The following is a 24,863-nucleotide window of genomic DNA, read 5'->3' on the forward strand; positions in this document are numbered from 1 at the left end:
GGGTTTTGAAAGCAGATGTAGTGAATGTAAAATTCAAGCATATGAAATCCAACCTGCAAACATGTAAAAATTATGTAACACAATTATCACATTAAAAGTGATATAATTTTTGAAACCACTCCAACAGAAATAATGATTAAAAAAAAAAACAAACTATTTTACCAAGAGAATAAAGTAGGATGACTTTCCATAGTGAATGTTTTTGACCTTTCTGCTATAAACAGAAGCAGCATGAAGTTTTCATATCCAAGATATTAAAGAAAGATCAAATTTATCTTAGAACTACCGTTACCTTGATTAAATTGACATTAACACAAAAGAGAAATTAACATTTTTCAGTAGACTCAGAAAGACATTTCGTCCATCCATGGCTAACCATCTGACATATTTGTCCCCAAGAACAAATGAACAGTTTGATGAAATCATAGCAAGTATTTACAGTTAAATATCTTAAGGAACTAAAATTGATTAAATCAAGACCTCGAATACTGTTTGGGGCATTTTTTTTTTTGCCTCATTTTGTTGCTGCTTAACTTTTGGCACTTAAGTATCACAGACATAAAATTTTGTCTCTGTGCATGTCCATAACTGTTCTATGAGTGTTCTATGGGGCATCTCAGATCCCTGACATTCTGGAATGGCCACTATTAAACTGCCAAATTAGAAAAAAATGTTTGATACACTTGAACTAGGAAAATCTGAAGAATAGTAGAAAAGGGGCTATATTGTATGAACCAATCCATACTGATTAGTATCCAAGAAGTTAGGAAGCCTGCAACAGCTTTCAAACAAGGCACAGATGAAAAGTGTACATACACCTAATGTACTGCAAGAAAAAAACAAACAACAACAACTTAAGATATCTATCTCTTTATATGTATGCGTTTCAGGGGCAAGTAAAAAATCTGGAACCCACAGGTTCAATCCAAACCTCAAAGAGGTGCCTTGAATTCTGTGAGGTTCGAGTGACTGCTTCACATTACAGAAGTGGTTAGAAATAGCTGCATTAGCACAACGCAGTGTATCGATAAACATACCCGGCTTCTAAGAAGAACTAATCGTCATGAACTGAGTGCCAAGCAGCTAACACTGCATCTAGGATCCAATCTAGCTTGTTCAGAACTAGCTCAGATGTTGCTTCATGTCACAGCAGGAAACCAGGTAAATGAACTTAAAGTTAGAAGGACAGTTCTAAAAGGAAAAACAAATAACATTAATAGCAGCTATATTCCTTAGAATTCCTATCTTAACATGACAAAGCAATTACTTTCAATACGTTACCTAAAATAGCGTGTTTCAAATATGACCAATATTAATACATTTTTCAAAGAGCTTTTATTTGTTGGCTTTCTCTCTCAGATATACATAACATACAGCAGTTTTTATGTTGGTGTATTATTCAAACATGAGATCCCCATCCAAATACAAAATTCAGTGATCCTCTCTGCTTTGAAAACAAGAGATTAGCTTCTCATTCACATGAAAAGAGACTGTTCAGAATGCCTCTATACCGTAAGACTTGAAGCATAATATTAAACCCTAGTTCAGATATGGATAATTTCATAGTACAGAAAATATAATACCTTTACGAGAAAAAGTTTTATAAGAATTCCTTCAAGAAAAGTAAACATTTATGTAAGCCTTCACCCTCTATCAGCCTCCGAAAATCAACTGTAGTCAAAGACCATTATGGCTACCTGCGCCTTCTGGACGTAAGACCATTTAGAAGAGCACCATCATAACAGTAAAATTCTCAATCAATCCTTTAACTGTCATAAATATACTTATTTCAGAATCAAAAATACAGGCTTCTCACATTTCTCAATTACAATTTGTCAACTTGAATTTTAATAAGCATAGAAATCGTATAGGACTCTCTAGCACAGAAAATCCACAAAGCCCTTACAGTCCATTGTAAGCTAAGTCAAAGCACGTGTTCACAAGAGAATACTCCTGACAGACACACAAAGTAAGTTTCAACTTCGCAACAACTGCGGTTAAAAGAAGGAAAAACAAGTTTAAAATAGGGTAAAATCTCTCTAAGGCAGGCCCTTCCATGCTACATCTATCCCATACAATGCATGTTCTCACAGAAAGAAGTGTAGTGTTTCAGAGGAACTGTTCAGCATTGCAAACAATAGCACTCACGCTCCACCTCAATTTTATTAAATCACTGTATTTAATAACTCAAATAATCAGACTTTAAAACCCCCAAATAGTAGACATTGAAGTTTCATAGGTTACTTTTAAAATCCTGTTGCTGATTTTAATATACATAGTAAAACATACTTATGAGGCACTGCTGAAAAATCCAAGCAGGAATTGATTGTCTTACGTAAAACCATAAATGTCCTAGAAACATTTGGTCTGTTTTGAGCCCAAAATTTCAATGTTCCCATGAAAGGGAAGAGTCTTGATTTCATTTTCTGTGTTCTAGAAATGTCAGTACACAGTCAGAATAGTTTACAAAACTTGGCACTAGAACTGCCTCTTTCAGAGCCACACAGTCTTCACATGCACTGTAACCTACAGTCAAACATTATTTCCAACTGTGTTGGAAATTTTCTATTATTCTATATCCAACTTTTCTATTAAAAATAAACATAGTCTGGATTTTTGTTTTAAAAAGCCTTCTCGCACAACTTGAAAAAACAAGTATCAAAAAGGAACAGCAAAAATAGAAGAAATAAACATATTGTGCTAATTATGAAGCTCTGACACCTGACAGCCACAGTCTGAGGAACATTTAAAAAAAATCCTATATACATTGTATATACACACTACGATTAAGAGCGTAAGAAAATTACTGTAACTATTTTTGCATTTAATTCCACCACTTCCTCATCTAGCTGAAACTCATGCAAACATTTTCAAAGGTATTGTTGTGCAATAATCTCCTTCTATATTTAGTCTTGCAACAGAATTAGATCAACACTTTCACCTAAAGGTATCTGAAGATGGACACTTCTCATTTGTTAGGCCTTAATTTCTTGGATAAAACATCGCATATTTAGAAGTTCGAAAGCCAAGTAGGTCTCTCATTTCATTTCGGAATTTTGATAAGTCTTGCCGCAGTTCATTTAGGTTTTCCACGGTTGCCTGATCTGTGCTTTGCATCTTCTGTCTCATGGATGTCAAGTAACGGTGGACTAAGCAGCACATCACCTTTTGATAATTCTCATCTCTCTTCTGCTTCAGATTTCTCCATTCCTTTGAACAAATATTACACATTTACTTAAGCAAAAGTAATTTTTGAGCCCTAAAGCCTACATACAAACAGAGAAAGAATAGAACAAAATAAGGAAGTGTTTCTATATACACACCCTGATGTGCACAAATGTACAATACATGTAAACTCTTAGCAAAATTTAAATTAAATGATAAACTGCTGTTCCAGCAAAACAAAATTTTTAACCTACCTGGCTTGGTAATTGTCCTATGAGCAATTGTGAGTTCCATAATCCCTAGTGCTTCTCTGTTGACATTCTGTCAAGTCTTTGAATTTAGTTTATTTTTTTATTTATTTTCTATTTTTTTAACAGCAAGAAGATGCAAAATTACAGGGTACAGTAAAAATATTTTGACACTTCTTTAGTAAATTACAAGCAAATTACTTTCCTGCAAGCATACTCACCATTTTGCAAGCATACCTCACCGTCCTGCAAGCATACCTCACCATTTTTGAGATTAGCACATACTTCCTTGTGGTTACTCTAAGTTTTCAATCAAAGCAGATTTCTAGACTACTGCTGGGGCAATTGTGGGGGTTGGAAAAAGGATGGGGGTTGAAAATCCCCAAACTGTAAGTTAACAGAATCTTACTTAAGTAGAAATAGCTAAAATGTATTTGTTTATATTTTGGATGCAACGCACATTATCCTGTAATTCCTAATGATCTCAGTAGCACTCACCATGTGACAGGCAGCTTCATACAGCAATCTGCTGATTCATTTTAATAAGCAGCATCTTTCCAGCTTCAGAGCCTACAATTCTCCCAATCATTTCTTACCTTAAGGCTATTCTGACGTTTCACTTTGCCACTTGATGTGTGAGAACAGATCCATTTACTGAGACTGTTGAAGAGATAACAGATAGTCTTGGGAGATGGAATAACATTGAAAGGTGGAGGTAGTGTGCATTTGTCATCGAAGTAGCTAAGCCAAAGCTTGGCACGAGCAAATTTCCATTCCTTATCTTCATGATTCTAAAGCATCAGAAACATTAACAGAGATCAGAAGCAAAAAAAAAAAAATTAAAATCTATTAAGTAAGTTTTATTTTCAATTATATTAATAAATGACCACTATTTGATTTTTATTATACAGCATTTTAATATACACCCTGCTACACTAATAATAAAAAATCAAAATAGGAAGTATATCTATTAAATTCACCATATACTCTGGATTAAATAGAAAATTCAGCTATTAAACTCCACATTAAATGACCAAAATTAGAAGTACCACACCTAAAGAAGAATAGAATCTTGACTTGAACAGCAATGAATCTGAATCTGAGCAACTGAAAGTCTTCAATTCCCAGAGCGCCAAAGCTTTGATTATTCTATGTGAACATACAGATTCTCTACTTTATTTGGATCAAAGCAAATAAAAACTTCATTTTTGAAGGAAAGATGTCACTTGTGAGTTTACAGCTCATTCATGGAAGTTTGCAGATTAGTCTGCACACTGTAGCAAGAGATTTGTATAAAATCCAAGATGTGGCTAGCAATTTTTGATAATTAATCAGAAACCACTTACTGCTATCAGCTGAAAACTTTTATGAAGCATTGCCACAAGGAGTTTAGTTAATACTATCACAACCACCACGTTGTAGGTACCAACAATAACAGCCCCCACAAACGACTGTAATTCTTCACCATAGCTAAAGCGCGTGACAAAGATCGCTACATGTGCCAGCGAGAAGATATACCAGAACAGAGCAAAACAGGTGCCAATAAACCTGCAAAAATAAACAAAAAATGGTTAGGTAAGGCAAAAATCATGTGAGTTCAGTTGATGTAAAATTCAAGTTCAGTGAAAAATTCCAGTTTTGTTTAATTAGTAGGAATTAAGGCCCAGAATACAGATATATTTCAGACATGTCAACTCACGAATGGAATGTGTCATTGCTCTGTTTCTCACAGAAAATCCCTGCACAGTCCCGTTCTTCTTCATTTACAGTAAATCCTTTATCATAAAGCTGTGTCAATCCAATTGTGAATGAGAACAGGACAAGAAGAAACATGCCTAGAAATTTTCCAAAATCTTGCAGCATCTGTCCCATTGAAATCTGTAAAATAGATTTATTCCCTGTTTTAGTAAAATGTGTAATTATTTGTGTTCTTTCTTTCACACTCTAATCAATTAAAAAGATCTATTTATATTCTAGCACCTTACATTTTTGAGTTAAAGAGATCACAAAACTGGGAGTTATCTTTGTGCCATTTTTCAGTGACAATTTCATTCACAAGAAAATTTATGTGATATGTTCTTACCTTTCAATAATATATACATCTTATGCTGTATTCATAATGCTACTGATAATCAAGTGCTCATAAATCAAAAGATAAAAGCAATAAATGAGATGGATTTGAACACAACTATCATAACAGAAAATAAAATAAAAAGCCACAAGGAAGTTACTGAAGTTAAGAAAACACTTAATGAAGAACTGAACTTTTGTTTCCATCAAACCATTTGGAATTGTAATTGACGACCACTACTCAAAAATAACATACCAAAGACCATCTGCAGAACACAGAATTACTTCACTGTATGCTTTATGTAAGATTTTAAATATACACAATGTGTAGGTGTATAAGCACATAAAAAACGATTGCTGTGAAGTACACAAGATTGGACACTAAATTCAAATCATTAGCTTCCATTTCAAAATATCCTATAAATAAGTTCGCAAAAAAAGTTAACTTTGGAATTTTTCCTATGAAAAGGCCTTTCCTAAGAAAGACCTTGACTTTAAAAAAAAAAAACAAACACTTTTTTTATACAGACAGAATAAACTGTTGAGAGCATTTAAATTATTCTTCCTACAAGCTTCTTCAGTGACCGATTCACTATTATAAAGAATGCAAATAAACAAAATGGGGTTGGATCAATCTATTCCTATATATAAACTACTAAAATCCTGCATATCCTAATACAATATGAATCACAATCTGTACCAAGTCACAGTCCAGAACAGTATCAGTGGTCGGGTTTTTTAAGTACAAGTTTACTGAGACCTGAATTGCCAGCTCCTGCTCCCTCCCATGCCGCAGGAGACTCACCGAGTACCCCTGTAGCACAGCACATTCTCTACGATTCTCTGCAGTTTGCCACAGAGACTTAAAGATTACATGCAACAAGACACAGCTATGCAGTAATTATAATATATAAGTAATTATTTGGTCAGAGGATGAATCAATCCCCATCATACTATTTTATCATATTTGTGCTTTCCATAAACAGAAAAAAATACTTTTAACTGACTCACGGTCCAATACAAAAGAGGCAAAGCAGCTGAAAGCTGAAGCAAGAACGTACAAGAAGTGCAAGCTACCCAAAATTTAAACAAAAACCAAACAACAGAAAACCACCACAGAGTGAAGTTATAAACTTGCATTAGCTCAAGTTTTATTAGACAGTAAGTAAAGTAACTGAATGCTTAAAAATAACTCTAGCAGCTAAGAGAGCACAGTAGCTGCCTTTCCCCCCCCCCGTGGGGTTACCGTGCAGTATTTGATTACCACCATTTGAACTTTGTGACCTACTTTCAGAAAATACTGTAAGAGTTGTTGCACAAGCTGTTCTGGCCAACAGGAATAACATAACCTTCAGTGTGCCACTGAATGGAGTGACTGTTGACTGTTTTTATTTACTTGGAAAATTTCATAACATAGGCTCCTAATAAAAAAAACTGTGAAAGATCTAGTACATAAATAAATGTGCACATTAAACAGTGAACCTCTTGAAAATGCGGAGAGACTTCAATGTTCAATCAATTTGTACAACAGCCTACTGCTTACTGCAAGATCAAGACTTAATTTTTTTTTAAAGTATGCAGGTACATTTCCATTCAAAAATATAAATAAAAAATATGAAAATAATTAACAGCGACTTAGCTAGAGAAAAGGACAAGGAAAATAAAAAGAAAACATCTTTCAGCATTATTAAATTGGTTACACGAGCTATGAACATTCTTTTTAAAGCCCATTTACTGATGATTTTATGAACAGCAATTGAAGAAGCAATTATTTTTTCTTTTCAAATGATTATTTAACTAAAATATTCTAAAAGATAATTATTTGCATAGCAAGATTAAGTACTCCAAATCATTAAAAACAAAGGAATTGAACCTTTAAGTGGAGGCTTTCAGCCAGATCCTGAAGCCTTGATACAAGACCTAGTGATGTGAGCCAAAATTATTTACTATAGAGCCTCCACTGGTGCAGCTCTTGATGCAAAGCAAGAGTTTTTAAAAAAAATGCTACTCTCAAACATTTATCCTGGCTTTATAGTAATGATAATGTTTCTTGCAGAATCCCTTCAGATCATCCTTCACTTGCCATAAGCTCTTAAAATTAGTTCTGTTCATTAGAAGAGAAGATAAAGCGTTGATTTCAGACAAATTCCATCAGTATAATCACTAAATGACTACTCTATTTATTCCAAGCAACTTTTCACTCAACACTTACAAACACAACATTGATGTTGACAATCAGCTTTATTAACTAAATCCATTCACTATCAGAAAAACAAAACCACATCAATAGAAGAAAGAAGTGATCTGATTTGTTATCAGAAATCTCCCAGGAATCTTGATTTGGCCAAAGAAACTAGAAGTACATCTACACAAAGTTTTTTTTCAGTAAGTTAGGTCTTTAGCAATACAGGTACTTCAATTTGTGAGGGCTTTAGCCTGGCAAAATATCAAAACCAGTCAGCACTGAGGACTCAAGCTAAACAGAAAAACAGCAGACCAGAAAAAAAACGTTGCCATAGACGATATGTATCAGTGGACTAAGAATTGACTTCTGTTCTCAGAATTTTTTTGAAGAAAGTTGCATTCCTCCTTTTAATCTAAAAAGGAGCAAATAAGGTAACTGAATCCTAAGTGTGGTGACTTAGTAATGACCCAGGTCCTCTTTCCTACCCACAACATGTTAGACATTCTGTGAAGTGCCAAATTCGTCCCTCGAGTCCATTCATTTTATCTGAATTTTAATCACAATGAATAGAACCAAGAACCTACTAACATGATTGTATCTGTGCTTAAAAGAAGAAACATAACAACAACAAAAAAAATACTGCATGGCATAAACTCAGTTGAAAATTCTATGTCTGTTCTCAAGTCAGGAAAAGAAAAGCAAATGCTTTCCACAAAAAAAGTGTTAAAACCAAACTTCAAGCAAAGAAAAAAACACGCCACATTTAACTTAGAAACTGCTGTGGTCTGTAGTGTTCCACCATCACAGGTGACTGTGAGTGCTCCCAACCCCTCCAGATCACTGAATTAAATGTATTATGTACGTAAAATGTGATTATTATGCATGGGAAAGCTCAAGCAAATTCAAAGAAAGAAGTAAGAAACCTGTTTTTCTTTCTTTTAACTGGCTAGAAGTAGATGATAATTATTTCAATAGTCTTGTTTTTTTGTTGTTTTTTTAAACCAAAGTAATGTGCTCATTTACACTCAACTTCAGTGAGATCATCAAAAAACAGAAAGGCTTTTGATTATTCCTTAGTGCTACACATCTCATTTATCTTTTACTGATAAGATGTTAGGGCTACCATTTGCATAGAACTTTACAGGAAAAGCCTAACCTTGCAGTTTTCAAACTTCAAACACGCAATATGTTAAGCTAACAAAAACTGAGAACAAAAAGACAGTATATGTACAATTATTATTAAAAAATAATTATAAAGTGAACTTCACTGTCTTCCCTTCTCTTACCTCTTCCCATCCAAACCAGTACATCTTAGAGAGGAAAATAAAAAAAATAGAAAAGATTAAGATCACACAATATTTTCTCAAGCAGTAATGATATTCACCTGGAGTGGTCCCAGAATAGAGCTGGTTGTGTACATGAAGAACAGGCGTAGGTAACTTAGAACATTAGCAAAAGCAAAAAGACCTTCTGCCACTAATGTAGGATGGAATGCATCCCAATCCTTTCTTTCAGCATAATCATGAAACTGCAATGTAAAAAGAACAAACTCACGTCATTTACATTATAAATACAGAAATGCACCCATGCACCACTCTGTTTTTACCTCCAAAACAGGTAATAGCATAAAATACATGAACATATATGATTCACAGATGGAGCACCACTTTCAGATATCTCATTCCTTTTAGACAACGGCATTTAAAAAGCCATCCCAGAGGGAGCTAGGAGACGGGGAATGTAAATTCAGCTCCTCACTTGTGTAATGCTAAGCAAATACTTATTCCTCTGTTCTGCTTCCCTTTCCACTCTGTTTTGCATGGTTGGTGGAAACAGGGACTTGTGTGCTATTATAAACATGTGCGGTGACTAGCACAGTAGTCCCCAGTTAAAAAACAATATTAAAATCCTCCTGGGAAAAAAAAAAATCACACTTACTAGCTTATGTCTTAACCAGTTTTAGAAAGATTTAGAAAGACTTAGGACATGGGGTTCCCTGAAGGGATTTTATGAAAGACTACAGAAAATGGAAGACATAAATAAACTGTTGGTATAAACACACCTGTGAAGTATATCTACTAGGTACTACTCAACTAATTATGGAATACCCACAGATCCCTAACTTTTAGCTTGACTGGAAACATTCAGCATTTATATTATCAGCTTCTACTGTCTTAAAAGGGACACTTAAAGCTAAGGAACAGAAGGCTGCTTTAAATGACTTGCCTGAAAGTATGCTGCATAAAGACAAGAAACAAAGGTAAAGATATTTTTATGCATTGCAATTGCATGTGTATAAATCCTTCTGCTCCAAAGCCTCTTCATTTCTTACAGCGTCAGTGTCTATAATATGGTGCTAAGATGTGAAACAGGCATTTTTATTTGGTTTGCTAAATAATTCATACACAATACATTTTGCAAAAAAGTCATCATGTGCTTCTTACATCGGACAGGAGTCCTGCATCTTCAAAAAGGTTACAACTTAAATTAGCAACAAAGGGCTCTAATTTCAGCAAAGGAACTGCTATACTCCTACATACATGCATTGATTCCAAAGCAAATGGTTCAGAAGACAGCCCAACACGGCATTCTTTGTTCCTTTTTTTTTTTTTAAAAAAAAAAAGAAACAAAGCTTTCTTTTCCAAATGATTACCAGCCCCTGAATCACTTATATAAGGACAGAGGAAATGAGCCAAAAATCAGGTTGCAAGGGAAATAAACTACTCCAGTTCTTACCAACTGCCAGAACACCTGTCAACTCACAGTATGCAATACAAAATAATGGTGCTACTGCACTGGCTTGGATTTTGCTAAAATATTCATATTCAATTGGTCTGGCAGCTTGCCATATGCTGTGCAGCTAACAACACATGCAGCAGAATGGAAATGATCATATTCAAAATTTGCATCTTCAATCAAACAATCAAACCAGATGGTTTTTCACAGAGAAAAGACAGGCTCTTCTACAGCCTTGGGGCTTTTGTCCCTACTACTACAAAAACAAACAAACAAACAAAAAACAACAACAACAACAAAAAAAACAATCAAACAACCACAAAAATAACAAAAGCAACCACCTATAATGTTTGAGCATATGTCACCAAAACCAACCAAACAAACCCTTCTGTAAGAAAAAAATGCTAGGCAATCTAAACACAGAGGTTACCGCTAGCTTTTCTGCACAGTACTGACCTAAGGAATCACGCTAACTCAAACGCCATACTGGAGGAGCTACATGGGGAGATTTCCCCAAATGAGAATTGAGCCATTTGCAAGACTAGTCAGTTCAAAGGAAGGGGACTCTAACCCTGTTTGGGGTCCCTGACTACTTGGAGCTGTCTTGATGCATTTTCTAACTCCCTTTTCAACTCGTCTACATGTCTGACATTTTCTAACTCCCTAATCAACTTCTCTTTCAAGTTGGAAATGCAGCCAGACCCAAGACCAGAGATCTTATAGAAACAAACCATTGTTAGCTCATCAAATGCATACAATTCCTATCAGAGTCAAACATATAAGTATCAAAATCAACTTTTAATCCTTTTTAGTATTGTCTCTATCTCAAATGTGAGCTCTATTTTCTGTTGAAAGAAGCGAGCTTCTATATTTGCCCACAGGAGCTTCAGATCTATGAAGATGGATGCTCACCTTGTTATGGGCAACTACTTTCAGAGCAAAAGTTGCCAAATACAGGGAATTCATGACAAAACTAAGCTGATTACGGGACTCTTCTAAAAAGTCTTCTAAACCGTCATACCAGAGTCTTTTAACATCTGACCACACCATTCCTGCAGGGGGAAGAGAGGGAAAAAAAAAGGCTTAGAAGTCAAACTATTTCACTGAATAGTTTTTCTATTACAAGTAAAGCACTTTTGACTGGCTTTGATGGTAAATGAAATGTTAGCAAATAGAAAGAAATCAAAAAATCACATTAAGCACTACTCAAAAGGCAACAAAATATTTGCATTTTTAAGCCTACTTTACAAACTAGGAAATACGTTCTCTGATAAAAATGGCATGAGAGGAAATGAACACAAAAAAAAGCATGCAGTAAAGGGTCAATTTCAGTAAAGGCAGAAGTCCAGAATTCATTTTTTTTTCTACAGGAAAAGTATTCAGCTGTTTCCAAAAGCATTATATACCATTACATTACTACCTAAAGCATCACATGGTTTTGTGTGTATGTATTATAAAATGTTCTTTAAGAACAGTCAGCTCAGTAACTGTTACTAAGAAGATCCAGACTGTCAGTAGAAACATTTCCTGCCCTTACTGATATTATGTAACAACCAGAGAAAATAAACCACAGCTTGAGACTGCAAAAAATGAAAAGTTTAAGTTAGGGTGACAGATATACAAATGTTCAGGATCTTGATAGCAAACTGAATTTTACCACTGCTAACCATGTCTGGCTGTACAGAAAGATATGATTGCTGAGAATTTTACTAACTGAAGGTCTGTTACAGGATGATGTTTTTATAAAACTTTAGAGGACTGTTAGGTGAAATATAATGGCACCTTTGATTTTTATGAATAATCATTTATTTATGGTTTTGTGAGTACTTCAGATGCATGCCTCTATATTTAGGCCAAGAAGAAAAGCAGCATATATATTACTAGTAGTTAAAAACTGTTAGAATTAGTTCAGCTTTTACGACTTTGCAATTTAGACTCTAAAGCTTTGGCCCAGCAAGATCAAGTAAATTAAAAAAAAAAAAAAAAAGACTTATGTATGAGTATTTGTTCAGTCACATTTACAGCAACGTTGAAAGGTATTATACGAAAACTCTGCTGTGCACAGTTAGTTGAAAGACTTGCATAAATCTCCCTTCTTCCTGGTTCAGCATGTATCTCACACTGAATTTGTTAAAGAATCGGTAAAAGGAGTCAGAAAAGTAGATCTTAGATTTATGTAGACAGTAATTTGAGTTCTGTTGGTTTATTTTGCTGGGGAATAAACTTTTATGATTAAGGTTCAACTATGTGGAAAGGAAACTTACTGTATTTGTGCTTTTGAACGTTAATCTAGTAAAACGCAAAACTTGCTGCTACCTCTAAGCATTAGAAATTCTGCTGCGATCATTTTGACATTGATTATTTAGAAGTATTTTAATCCTACCTGAAGTCCACATTAAAATATTACATAAAGAAAACAAGGCCTCTATAGCCTTTCATTAAGATTTCCAAGACCACCTAATGACGCACCTTCCATCTACATTAGATATGATGGATCAACAGAATGTCTAAATCACACAGATTCTCGAAACAGAGGAGGAGTCTGTAATGCTTGCCTGTGCTCTATACTTGAAGCCTTCTAGTTTCTTTTAAGACCCACATGTGTTTGTGTGGGGGTACTGGGGATTTCAAAAATCTGCATGAACTACTCAACAGCTTTAATATAGCTAAACAATTACAGTAATCGTCATTAACAAAGAAAACAACCCACAACTATTTAGAAAAATAGTTTAGAAAAAGATTGTGTTCTCAACTCTATCACTGCTTTTTAAAATTCCAGTCAACCAAATGATATATATCTACTTACATCATATTAAAGTGTAAGTTTCCAAGATTTTATTTATCAAATTTTAATTTAAAAACAAAAACAAACAAAACACAAGCCAAAAAACATGTTAAAAGATTTAATGATTTTTCAACCAAAACAAAAGTTCAGGAGGAACCTAATACATAAAAATTATACCTCTGCTCCCTCTACTGCATAAACCAGAATTAACATGCATCATTTCAGGTACAGTTATGATAACTGGTGATAATGACAAACAGAATTGTAAAGTTACAATACTGGAAAAGAGCCCTGGAATAAATTAAAAACTTGCTATATTGTTTACTGATAAGAAGCACAAAATGTTTGACTCACAGTGATTAAACCATCTACATACTAAACAATACTATCTGTTCACAAAAAAAAAATCTTGAAAAACTTAAGGTAATGTCGGAACTAAATTAATTCCTCAACTTAGCACCAAAGAAAATTAGTTGAGGAACACACACTTGCTTTCCTCTGTGCTATTATCATCATTGTTATTGTTATAGATCAGAACTTAAAAACATTCCAAATCTAGGAAGTTAGACAGCTTTTACATTCGTTACTGCACAACTGAATCTCACTTGCATCACTACAAATGCTACCCGTTCTTCTGAATGGGTAAAAAATTCACCTTCCTCCCCTGTTAGATCCTACAGCATTCTGTACCTGACACTTCACTTTCTGTGATAACTAGAAATTGTAGTAACATATCACATTCTCTCCTCAAAACACATTTTTCCCCCCTGTAACACTATGCTCAACAGAAGCTTGCTCTTTGCAGGAATGAGTAACATGATGATTTCTGAGAGGTAGTACAAATAGTTATTGTTTAGTCAGTACCAGCAATTGTCATACAACTCACATCATACCTACCAATTAGCCATATTATCAGAAGATAGTCTATTCTCTCAAGGGCTGGCCCCATTGTATTCTTCTTATTCTCATTATAGACGAGGGAGTACAAATTAAGTAATAAAAGAAATGTGAAATATGAAGCTCCATGAATAATAAACTTCATAAAAGGAGTGTGAATTATTCGACCTACTCGAGATTTAGGGGCTAATAAGTAACACAGGGACAGAACTGGCCAGAAAATGCCAACCATCAAAACAGTCAAAATTTTTTTGCACGTGTGCTTGCGTCGATAGCCTGCCATCTGTCCAAACCACACAGTGTTAAGAAACTGCTGGCAGTTAGACTGAGCAACAAACTGGAAAAAAAAGAAAACAATGAGAAATCAATCTCAGGATATCAGGTTGCTTAATACTTAATACTAATTTACTTTATTAAAACTAATTTTCAAGCTATAAAAAACCACCAATGTACAGGAAATAGGAAAAATATTAAGTTGAAATAATTCTCTCAAAGGACAATAAAAGAGCTATGGACCAATTATGATTATAAGCATTCACTATTTCAGTTTCTTTCTAAAGCCAGCAACCAAGCCTGAATTATGCATCCAGAATTTTAATCGTTTCCAGGTTAAGACCACGTTTTGATTTCTAATCAGCAAATTAAATGACTCACTAAAAAGTCTGATATGGAAAGCCCATCAAATTACAGCAAAGACAAACCTCTTTTTGGTTATACTTGATTGCCAGTTTTAAGCGACTTAAGTTCATCCTCTCTTCCAACAATCCTCGCTTGTCTACATGTTCATCGCTAGATGTATGATTCAGAATAACTTCCAGCTCCCGTGAATTCCGTGCTTGTGCGAGCAAGTCTTTAGCAAAGGTTTTGCACTGTTGAGCTAGCTCCTCATAATCATTTCTGAAAGACACAGAAACAGTAGATACTACTACACTGAAAACAAGAGTTTCCATTAGCTTATTAACTATCCATTTTGGTTGGGATTGTATATTGTGCAAATGAAAAAGTCATATTTAAAGATCCAAGCATTCTCGAGACAACTCTGAGTAGGTTTCTACATAACATAACAATTCAGTGTAGTTTGCAACTCCACTAGGGAGAAAAAAGTTGTGAAACAGACTTACAGAATTCTTATTTCTGTCCTAAATTCCATATAAACAGTTAAGGCTTGGAATTATTTGCAGGAGATGAGAAAATGTAGCAGTCACAAAATACGATACCTTTAACTCATAATTTGGACTTGCCACTTGGAAGATAAGCTATTTTGGGATTTGCTTCATTCATCTCATCTGAAAATTGAGGTCTATTCACTGACCATTAATATAATGAACACGAGAAAATAAATCATGTGATTTACTTGTCCCATCTGGCACACAGTACATTTCAGTGCCAAGCTGTATCACAAAAATGTAACAGTACAACTGTTAAGCAAGATAATCAAGTATAATTCATATGCTGTGTAGGAAGGTAGGATTTTACGCCTTACAGAAATTTTAATTTATATAACTTTTTAATTATACCTAATTATCAGATTAAACATTCCAATTAGAAAATAAAAATACAAATAAGCATTTTCTAACATACATATTTCTACATATATTATTTCACAGAAGTATTAAAGTTGGTGTTTTCCAATTCCTACCTGAATTCAACCTCAACAAGACTTAATTCTTTCAAGTCTGCACTAAGTTCAAAAGCTCGCAGAATTGGATCCTCCTCCGTTAACATTATTAAAGCAGGACTGGCCAAACACCGGTAAATGTCAAGACGAAACCTGTGACAAAAGAACAGCAAGCAAAATGAAGATGCTTCATTTGATTAACAGGTTCAGATCAGAACCTATTTCAAAAGTTTGCATAAAACAGCTTCAAGACAAAACAATGGGCCTTCCTAAAGACAGAAACCTTAATTAAATGTAGCATGTCGTGAAAAACACCGTCCTTCAAATACTTTGAACCTTCACCATTCTGAGTATCAAAAATTAGCTGCCAAACCAGTTTCCTCTTCTTTTTCTCACTACTTCAGCTATTTCCAGTACCATCAGCAGAAAGCCGTCAATTAAGGTAATACTATTGGTAAAATATTGACATTTTAAGTGTTACGTAATAGTTCTTAAGGTTCTCCAAGGGGAAATACGGGAGAAGATTATCTTTAATGCTTCACTTCCCTATTTGAACAAACTAAATTAAAAACAGTGGGGGAGAGATAGCAAAAGAGCCCTAATATCTCAGCTGCTTCAGATAGGTAAAATTATCCCAGGTAGACCATGAAGTAAGGCCAAAACAAAAAGTCTGTACACTTTCTTCATATCCACAAGAGAAGGAAACTTGCATCCTTGATTCAAAATATTCCTCACTTGAAACAGATTTGTGCCAGCAGCTTTCCAAATTCTATGGAAAGCAAACCAGATTTCCATGAATGCAGAAATGTTTGGGGTTCCTCATTCCTTTATAATAATCATGTGGTCAAAACTGTGGACCATGACAGAGGTGAGTTAGGGAGCACTCTATCCCCACTCCAGAAGCAGGACATTTTAGACAAACTTACTCAGATGGGTTACCAGTTCTATTTTGCACAACGGTATTATTTTTGAAGCATTAGTGTTATGTCTCCTGATAATACTGTGCTCAGAGATATATCATCTAACTCAAACACCCGAAGTAAGCACCCAGTCTTTTTGTAAAATCCTCTGCAGAACTTTGGCTACCAGCAACTTTCAGTGTACATTCATAAAAACACATTTTAAACTGCAATATATTAAAAGTCTTAGACGACACCACACAACATACCTGAGTCTGGTATGAGAGCAGTATTTAAAATTGGTAATACCAGTTAGAGCCAAAATTTCAAAAACTAGTTTGGCATGAAACAAACATAAAAGTCTCTTTTTGGGGTAGAACTTCAAGCATCTAGAACTCTGAAAATAAGAAAAGTCCACTAGAGGTATGGCCCACATTTGTCTCTTAAGGTGCACAAGGCTCACACACAGTTCTGATGCAGACTCCTCATTAAGGATATTGCAAATGACCAAGAGGGAGGCTGTGCTGACCCTAGGACCACTAATTTCAGTCCTCAGCTGTGCTCAGGAGCCCAGGCCAAGAGCCTCTAGAACCAGCTGGATGCCCAGCCCCTAAGAAGCCATTGCCATCCCCAGTCCATGAACAACTCCAGGAGCTTCTCTTCCACTCAATGCTCCAGTTTATGTCACACCTTTTTCATAATCCTCATCCTCCAAATCGCTTACCACCATTTCCCTCTGGCTGCGAAGGTGGTCCAGTAGGATTAGTAACCGAAAAGACACCATTCAGTCTGCAATTCTAATTAAAGCTGTTCAAAACTCTGAGTCAACCACCGCCCACAACCATCTTCCTAAATAATGCCACACCAAAAGAGTCCAAGACATGACACTACTTTCCTGTTTCAGTAGGGTTAAATTATCATTTGCTTAAAACTGAAAGTAAATCAAGTTTCAGCACTCACCAAGTAGACAAAGCACAGTGCATACTCTTCTCCATTTGTAGAAAATCTCCCTATCAAAGGCCTATGTCCCCTTTAAGACTGTAGCTAACACAGATGCCATACGAAAAGCCGGAGTTCTCAGGGGCTGGGAGACTCAGCTGCTTTGACTCAGCAACTAGGTATATCCCAGTAAGTTTTTCAAACTCCTTAACAAGGACAAGATAATTAGCATCCAAGTATGACGACATACATTTTGACTGGCCTTTCCAAACTTGTTGCTTAAGAAAAACACAAACCATATTAAGGAAAAAATTAAGCAGACTTTTTCTTCCTCTCCTAAGGCTGGCACAAAGAAATAATAATTACAGAATAAAGAACATGTGGTACAGACAAATACATACAGTCTTGCATTTTCTACTGTTCTCACTAATATTCTCCACATTCAGTTTCTTGAAATATTATTCCCCTTTCCATTCTTTCATGTTTCTTGTCAGCTGAAAAATCAGCATTATCCAGACAGGAAAACAGAAAAAAGATGTTCCAAAGTTCTTAGAGGACTGGAATTCCTTAAGCTAGAACAGGTTCTTTCCAGATTGCTGGATACAGCTAAATAGCAACCATAAGCAACTTGTAAACATAAAAAAAATAAAAATCAACAAAATAGCAAAGAGACCAGAAAAATAATTCTTCTGCTTGACTCAAGTTTGAATAACATAAGAGCAAAGAGTCATTAAATTTCTTATTGTGTGTTTTACGGAATATCCCTCTCGATTTGCTACCACAATTACTGCTAGGTCATTTGTAGAGGGGTTCATAATGCTATGTGGATTACAGAAAATTCAGGAAAAGCATCTGTTTTACCCTCTCGGAACTTGCAACTCCCAAAGACTGAAATAAAAATCTGTTAACTTGTATTTGAAACTAGGATGGATATCTCAAACATCTCGAAGTTTATTTGCTTGGGATACACTGACAGCTTTTCTCACATCGAAGTTAAGGATGGTATCAGCTGGATGTTGCTATCACAGGTACCAGAATGTGGCTTGTAGTATCTGCATAGCAGTCATAATCATCCTTTCATTTCTCTTCTTTTATTTTAGTTACTGAGACATGTACCAAAGTCATTATGTAATAATTAATGGTATACTTTGAGTGCAGTTCACTCATAACCTTTGAGGTTGGTCATTTTTTTCTCCCCCAAACTCTTATAAATTAAATTGCATTCAGCCTTCAAATACATTATCAAGTTAACGAGATAAAATATATGGTTAAGATTGGTAAATCCCTTTCCCCATTTGCACCTTTACTAGCAAACTTCCTACTTTCAAGAATACTGGAAAAAAATGTCTTTAGCTTACAATCATCTATCCATGCTACATATGAACTTATAGAAACAGGATAAAGTTTTATACACCTCCTCATTCTGGCTCACAAAAAAAAAAAAAAAAAGGCACTGTTAAATAACTTAAGAAAAATTTTATTTGCACAGTTCCTAAGCTCCCAAGCCACTGACAGCTAGAACGTTTATGAAACAACTAGTTAAAAAAAAAAAAAGGTACTTAGCTTAATATGTACAATGAGTAAGAATGTAAGACAAAAATGAAAGAAAGCCATCACCTTATACCAGCCAATTCAAGCACAATCCACCCCGAAAACTACCATCTATGACAACGGACACTACAATACAATGAAGGGAACCACTTCTAAAGCTCACCTTAAGAGAAAAAGGAAATACACTGAATCAGACCCAGGCGATACAAGGAAATTAAGACAATACCTTCATTATTGTCTATAATTGATAAGTCTTACCTGGAATGTCGCAGACTGTCTTTTTTGTTTTTTGCAGTACAGAGCGTGCATTCACAGCCTACAGCGTGAGGTTTGGGTAGCGATATATCTTGCTTTAACAGCATGGTGAGAATTTCATAGTTATTACGATGAGCAGCTAAAATGACAGGTGCCACATCCATGGTCGTTGAGTACTCTGGGTTCTGAATGCGTTCCATTAGTTTCTAGAATAAAATGTAGGAAGTATCTAAATTTATTACATACAGCTGTATTACAGTGTTTACACGCAAGTTATTTTTGACTGTTCAACAGTGCTCCCAATGAATTCCTCCTTCAAAATATTTTTTAAAGTTTCATAACATGAAAATGAGGGAAAAATTGTAACAACATTCAAACACTTCTCATATAAGTACTGGAAAAAGAACAATAGACACGGGATGTTTCTGGGTTATTAAGAAAGAAAACCTAACATTCAGTGCCTACCTTCTCCAATATACACGTATATGATATTAAGAAGTGTATTTTGCTCTATTTTGATGAAAAAAACATATTTACTATCTAAGTGCAGGAAAAATATCCTGACTGTAACACACAGTGTTATTCAATGCATTATGCCTTCCCTCCTTTCATCTGCCTCTCCTTATTTCATACTTAAGCATCACCAGGGTAAGTTTCCAAGTTTCAAATGATTAATTTCAAGGTGAAGATTTGACGTTTACAGATTTGCCTGAAAACTCTAGGAAGCTCAATATATGAATACACTGGTCAAGACTGCTAATTAACTTGCAAACTCTTGACAACAAAAGATTTTATAACCACTCTACTTTTTTCTCCTGAAGCATTTGTTAGCATTTGCCATGCATAAAACCACTGGATTCTTACAGGCAGTAAAGCAAAACAACATATTCTACACTTCAATACCAAAGACTCCATAAAAATAATCTCTGATGTCTACATTCTAAGACTTTATGACATGCAGAATTTCATTTAAGGACATTGCTTTAAATACTACAGTTACCCAGAATGTACAGCCCCCTACTCCCCAACCAAAATCCAAGGAATAACAACACTCAACTACAATGGTTGGTCTGGAAGATCTTTTTGGCCGGTGATTAAGTAGAATGTCAACAGCTCCCACCACTTCTGAGTCAATAGCCACCAAAAGTGCATCTGATGACTAAGGAAAGAAAACAAGCTGTATGTAAAAACAGCAGCACCTTAAACAGAATGAAGAGTCAATTTAAAGCCAAACTAAATAATAATTTAAAATTTATTAAATTAAAATTTATTAATTTTATTTTCTTAAAAGTAAGTACTATAAAATATTCTGCACTATCACCATGGATCAGGATACAAATTTACGCTGTCATTCCAGGAGCCTGCATAGTACTACTGACAATTTGTTTTATTGCATGAACAGCAAAAGAACCGGGTGCAAAAATTACATCAACAGTGATATAGGAGACTCAAGAAAATCAGGTTCTAAGGGACGGGTTACTAAGAAGGCTGTGGAAGTGTCCACTACAAACGTTAAAACCAAGTGTCTGTGTAACACAACTCAGATATATCAGACACTTCAGGCCTGCCTTCCTAGTTCTGTGGTAAAGCTATGAATACAAGGTTATTTTTTCCTGGACTCATAACTACTTCTGAAACACCTCTGAAGTTAAGCTACATAGGTTTTCATTTTCCCCTACAGCTGACAGCGTTCTTTTTAATTCACTTTAGAAAATTCAAATGTTTAGTTTAAAAATAAGAGAAGGACACACCTTTTATTACTGCCACTAAAACAGAGATCCAGGGAGAAGAAAGCTGCTTGTTTTTTTTCCCTGTCCAATATTAAACAACCTAACAAAGAGGAATATCTTTCCCTGTCTTAGGTACTTAAAAGTATCATAGCTAAAACTCTCCCAGCAGTAGCAGAGCATGCTTATAGCAGTATAGCATAGCCAAGCAAGCACCGTTAGTATGAAACTGCCTCTGCCATCCAGCACAGACCAGGTTTTACAGAAAAGCACTAAAGGAATGAATGCCCGCCTTAAATTGAAATCCTCTAAGAGAATCTGCATTCATCTAACTGTGCTCCCACTTTAAAAATTATTATACTCCAGAGCCAAAGAAGTCTTGACATTCTAAACATTTTAATGTTATGCACTGACTGTACGCTATTTATTTTGTTTGAATATAACATATACATCATATCTAAAACAGGAATAGAATTTAGAATAAAATTTAGAATTGTTAGTATCATTGAAAATGTTAGTATATATTTGCCATGCTAATAAAATTCCACTAGAAGAGTAAATAAGTGAGAAGAAAACAATTTTCACAATTGCTAACTAGAAAAAAAGGATTGAAGTGCCTATAAAGACAGATAGCATTTTCTTAGAAATTCTGATGTGTCAACCAAAAAAGAGTTATATAAAATAGAATAAACAGATTAATGACTACACTTAAAAATTGCAATAATCTATGTGTTGCATACCTGGCAGCCATAATCCAGAAGAAGCTGTAGAATATCCAAATTTTCATTTTCAATGGTTATGGTAACAGCATTTCTTCCAAGCACATCCACACAGTTTATGTTCATTTCACCCGAGCTGTTTTCCTCTAAGAGTTTCTTAACCATGTAGTAGTCACCTGCACCACCAACGTACAAGCATATCTTAGTGTTCTGTTTATTATAAAGCAATAAAAGCATGTGAACATTGTAAGTACCAGCTACCACCAAACAAGACAACATTCCACAACATCTGACAACAGACATTGATACATCAGGCAATTAAGAAGCCCAGATAGATAAGAATTCTCCCATCAGATAGGAACCTAAAGACATATTGGCAGATCTTTCAGGACAGCACCAACATGTACTTTAATCCATCCCCTTAGTTCCAGTCTTACACACACACAAGCAGGGACACTTCTCAAAACTGGGGCAACATTCCGGACATACCCTGTAAGACTGGAAATGTCAACTACATCAGAGGTTTCTCAGTGCAGAGGAGCCATAGCATCAGAGGAGCCCTCTCTACAGTGCTACGAACACATTTGCATCTTACTTCAAAGAAGCCTTATTAGTCTTCTCCATTTCATTCCATTTTTAATGCATACATTATCAAAGCAGGTGTGGTACAATGTCATAAAATTCAAGGTAGTGGGTTTGATGAGCAAGTAAAACTAACTGTAACATGCACACAAGCTGGACTTTCCTATTTGACTTAAGTGCAGACATATTAGTACAAATCCTACCCTATTCAGTATTAATTGCTTCTTCCTGCCAAACGCAGAAGTTTTAAATCATTTTTGTCTTGAGTAACGAATTATTCTGCAGCGTAGAAGGCCATGACAAAGACAGACCGTACTGCAGAATACTTGCAGACAGTTCATCTACAGCCTGTAGGATTACAGGCTGGAAAACAACTGCCCCACAGACTACAGTTAAATGTTGCTTTTGTTGTGCATCCTTTTGGCTCCCTGAATCTCTGTTTATGCTTTGAGAGAAGGCTGTGGCTTGCTGTGCTCTTCAGGACAGACTACACTACCAGCAGGGCTGCGGGCTGTCTAAAGGCAAGGCATCCAGCCCCAGGGAGGGCCAGAACCAGGTTCTGAAGCGCACTGGCTGACATCTCTGCACCAGCTCCCCCAGCTGTAACTTACCTAGACACAGGGCCAGCAGGCAGGTCTGCACAGAAACATCTCCTTCGAGAACTGGGCTTACGTCCCGAAGCACACATAACCATTCACCACACGATCAAAAGCTTGTCTTTGAGCCCAGTGTTTTTAAAACATTAAGATTAGTTTAAGACTGTTTTTCTACCCGAGGTAAAAAAAAAAAAAAAAAAAAGTACACTAAAAATAACTAAGCCTGGTGTTTTAGAAAGGAAAATCTCTTCACGTCCATCTCTGCGGGTGCGATTCATAGGAACCTTGTCTCGTGCGTCTTGGGGATATGTAGATAAGCTGCCCATCCTAAATCAACCTTAACGGTGAAGACAGCAAAGGCTTTAGCAACTCCTCTGGGGTGACAAGAACTCCCTCACAAACACGGGACCGGCCCAGCGCCCCAAGTACGCGGGGCGGCGGGAGGCCGCGGGGCTGGGCCGCCTGCGGGACCGGGCCGCCTGCGGGACCGGGCGCTGAGGGGAGGCCGGCACCCCCCCGGGGCTCCCCCCCGCACCGCCGGGGCCGCGACGGCAGCGCGGAGATGGGCTGGGGCCTTCGGAACAAGAGGCCTCGACCTCCGCTCCCCGAGGGCGCGGCCCGTACCTTTGTCGCAGGCCAGGAGGAAGAGCTTCTCGTCCAGGGTGGTCTCCTCCTTCACCTGCCGCACGTCCTTTAGCGCCAGCAGCTTGTTCGGCGAGGCCGAGACGGACGGGTCCGCGCTGTGGTACAGGGCGGCCATGGCGCCGGCCCCGCCAGGCCCATCAGAGCGCGACCGGAGCGGTGGCGCCGCGCTGCGGGACCCGCGGCGCTGCGGGGAACTGCCGGGGGGAGCCGGGCGGCCGCGCGCAGCGCTGCCAGGCGGGGAGGGCCGGGCTCGGCTGGGCAGGGCTGGGCTGGGCACGGCACGGCGGCCGCTCCCCGCCGCACTGCGCAGGCTCCAATGGCAGCTCGGCCGCTCTGAGGGGCAGCGGGCGGGGAGGAGCACGGCCGGGCGTGCGGCGGCCGCCGGCGCCTCCTGCCGCCCCCCGCGGCTTCGCAGCCCGACCTGTCCTCCCCACGGCGGCTGGGGGTCGGGTGAGCCCCGCACAGGGTCCGCCCGGAGGACTTGGCGGGGCTCCCTGAGGGAAGCGAGGCGACACGAACATAAAGCCGGGGCTTGGCTTGCTGTGGAAAGTGATAGCTGCCAGTTATGCAGTTTGGTACATTATATAAATTCTTTCCTTCGAGATGTAGCCAGTTAGCGGCCCAGAAGAAGATGGTTGGCTGACTACAGCGTCAGAGCTTTTTTTACTTAAACTTAGCTATAACGACTGAAAAGGTGATTGGTTAATGGTTGTACTCTTTAAACAGCTACTGTGTTTGTTCTCATCTTTAACACATGCCCATGACAGTGAAAAGAAGGAGGAGGTTGCTCCTGAAACACCCTTTCCGTTTCATCTAAGTTTGAAAAAATGTATAAGGAGATTTCTTTTCCTTGAAGGGAACAAAGCAATACAGATATGCATTACACAACATCAAATAAAAACCCTACACCATAATTTGCTGACTGCCAGAGCAGGTGAATATAGTACTTTAGAGCTGCGTAGCTCAAGAAGTTAACGCATTCTTGCACAATAAAGCCTCAATAAACCTGAATTTAGCTGATCTTGAATGAGGACTGAGTCTGGTTTGGCTTCAGCATCAGCGTCATACAGAAGTTGAGGTTCTTTGCCCTATTTATAACCTCAAATACAAAATAAGTACCTATCAAGTATTGCTAATTTATTATTGTCCAGACAATACAAACCAGTACAGAGACAAATTGTTCTAAATCCAAGTAATTAATTCTCTAAACCTCCTAGTATTCTCTTACATAAAGGAAAACCAAATA

At 36.8% G+C, this 24,863-nt stretch overlaps 1 protein-coding gene across 3 annotated transcripts; it reads right to left on the bottom strand.

Annotated features, from left to right (window-relative positions):
- Positions 1-1,316: 1,316 nt before the first annotated feature.
- On the bottom strand, positions 1,317-23,918 carry TRPC1 (transient receptor potential cation channel subfamily C member 1). 3 transcript variants are annotated; one of them, XM_083848186.1, is made up of 13 exons: positions 23,597-23,918; positions 21,816-21,970; positions 20,406-20,507; positions 19,352-19,554; positions 15,726-15,857; positions 14,788-14,983; positions 14,087-14,423; positions 11,317-11,456; positions 9,053-9,196; positions 5,113-5,291; positions 4,760-4,961; positions 4,010-4,204; positions 1,317-3,210 (listed from the first exon to the last, which is right to left on the bottom strand). In XM_083848186.1, the coding sequence occupies exons 1-13, from the start codon at positions 23,730-23,732 to the stop codon at positions 2,983-2,985; spliced, it is 2,349 nt and encodes a 782-aa protein (XP_083704312.1). In that variant the 5' UTR covers positions 23,733-23,918; the 3' UTR covers positions 1,317-2,982. The 3 variants fall into 3 exon arrangements, with proteins under 3 accessions (XP_083704312.1, XP_083704314.1, XP_083704313.1); XM_083848188.1 differs by having other exon boundaries at positions 21,816-22,004; positions 23,597-23,736; XM_083848187.1 differs by lacking the exon at positions 20,406-20,507 and having other exon boundaries at positions 23,597-23,843.
- Positions 23,919-24,863: the final 945 nt, after the last annotated feature.

Source organism: Anser anser, assembly GCF_964211835.1.
Source record: "Anser anser genome assembly, chromosome: 9".
In the NCBI taxonomy this organism is placed as follows: Eukaryota; Metazoa; Chordata; class Aves; order Anseriformes; family Anatidae; genus Anser; species Anser anser.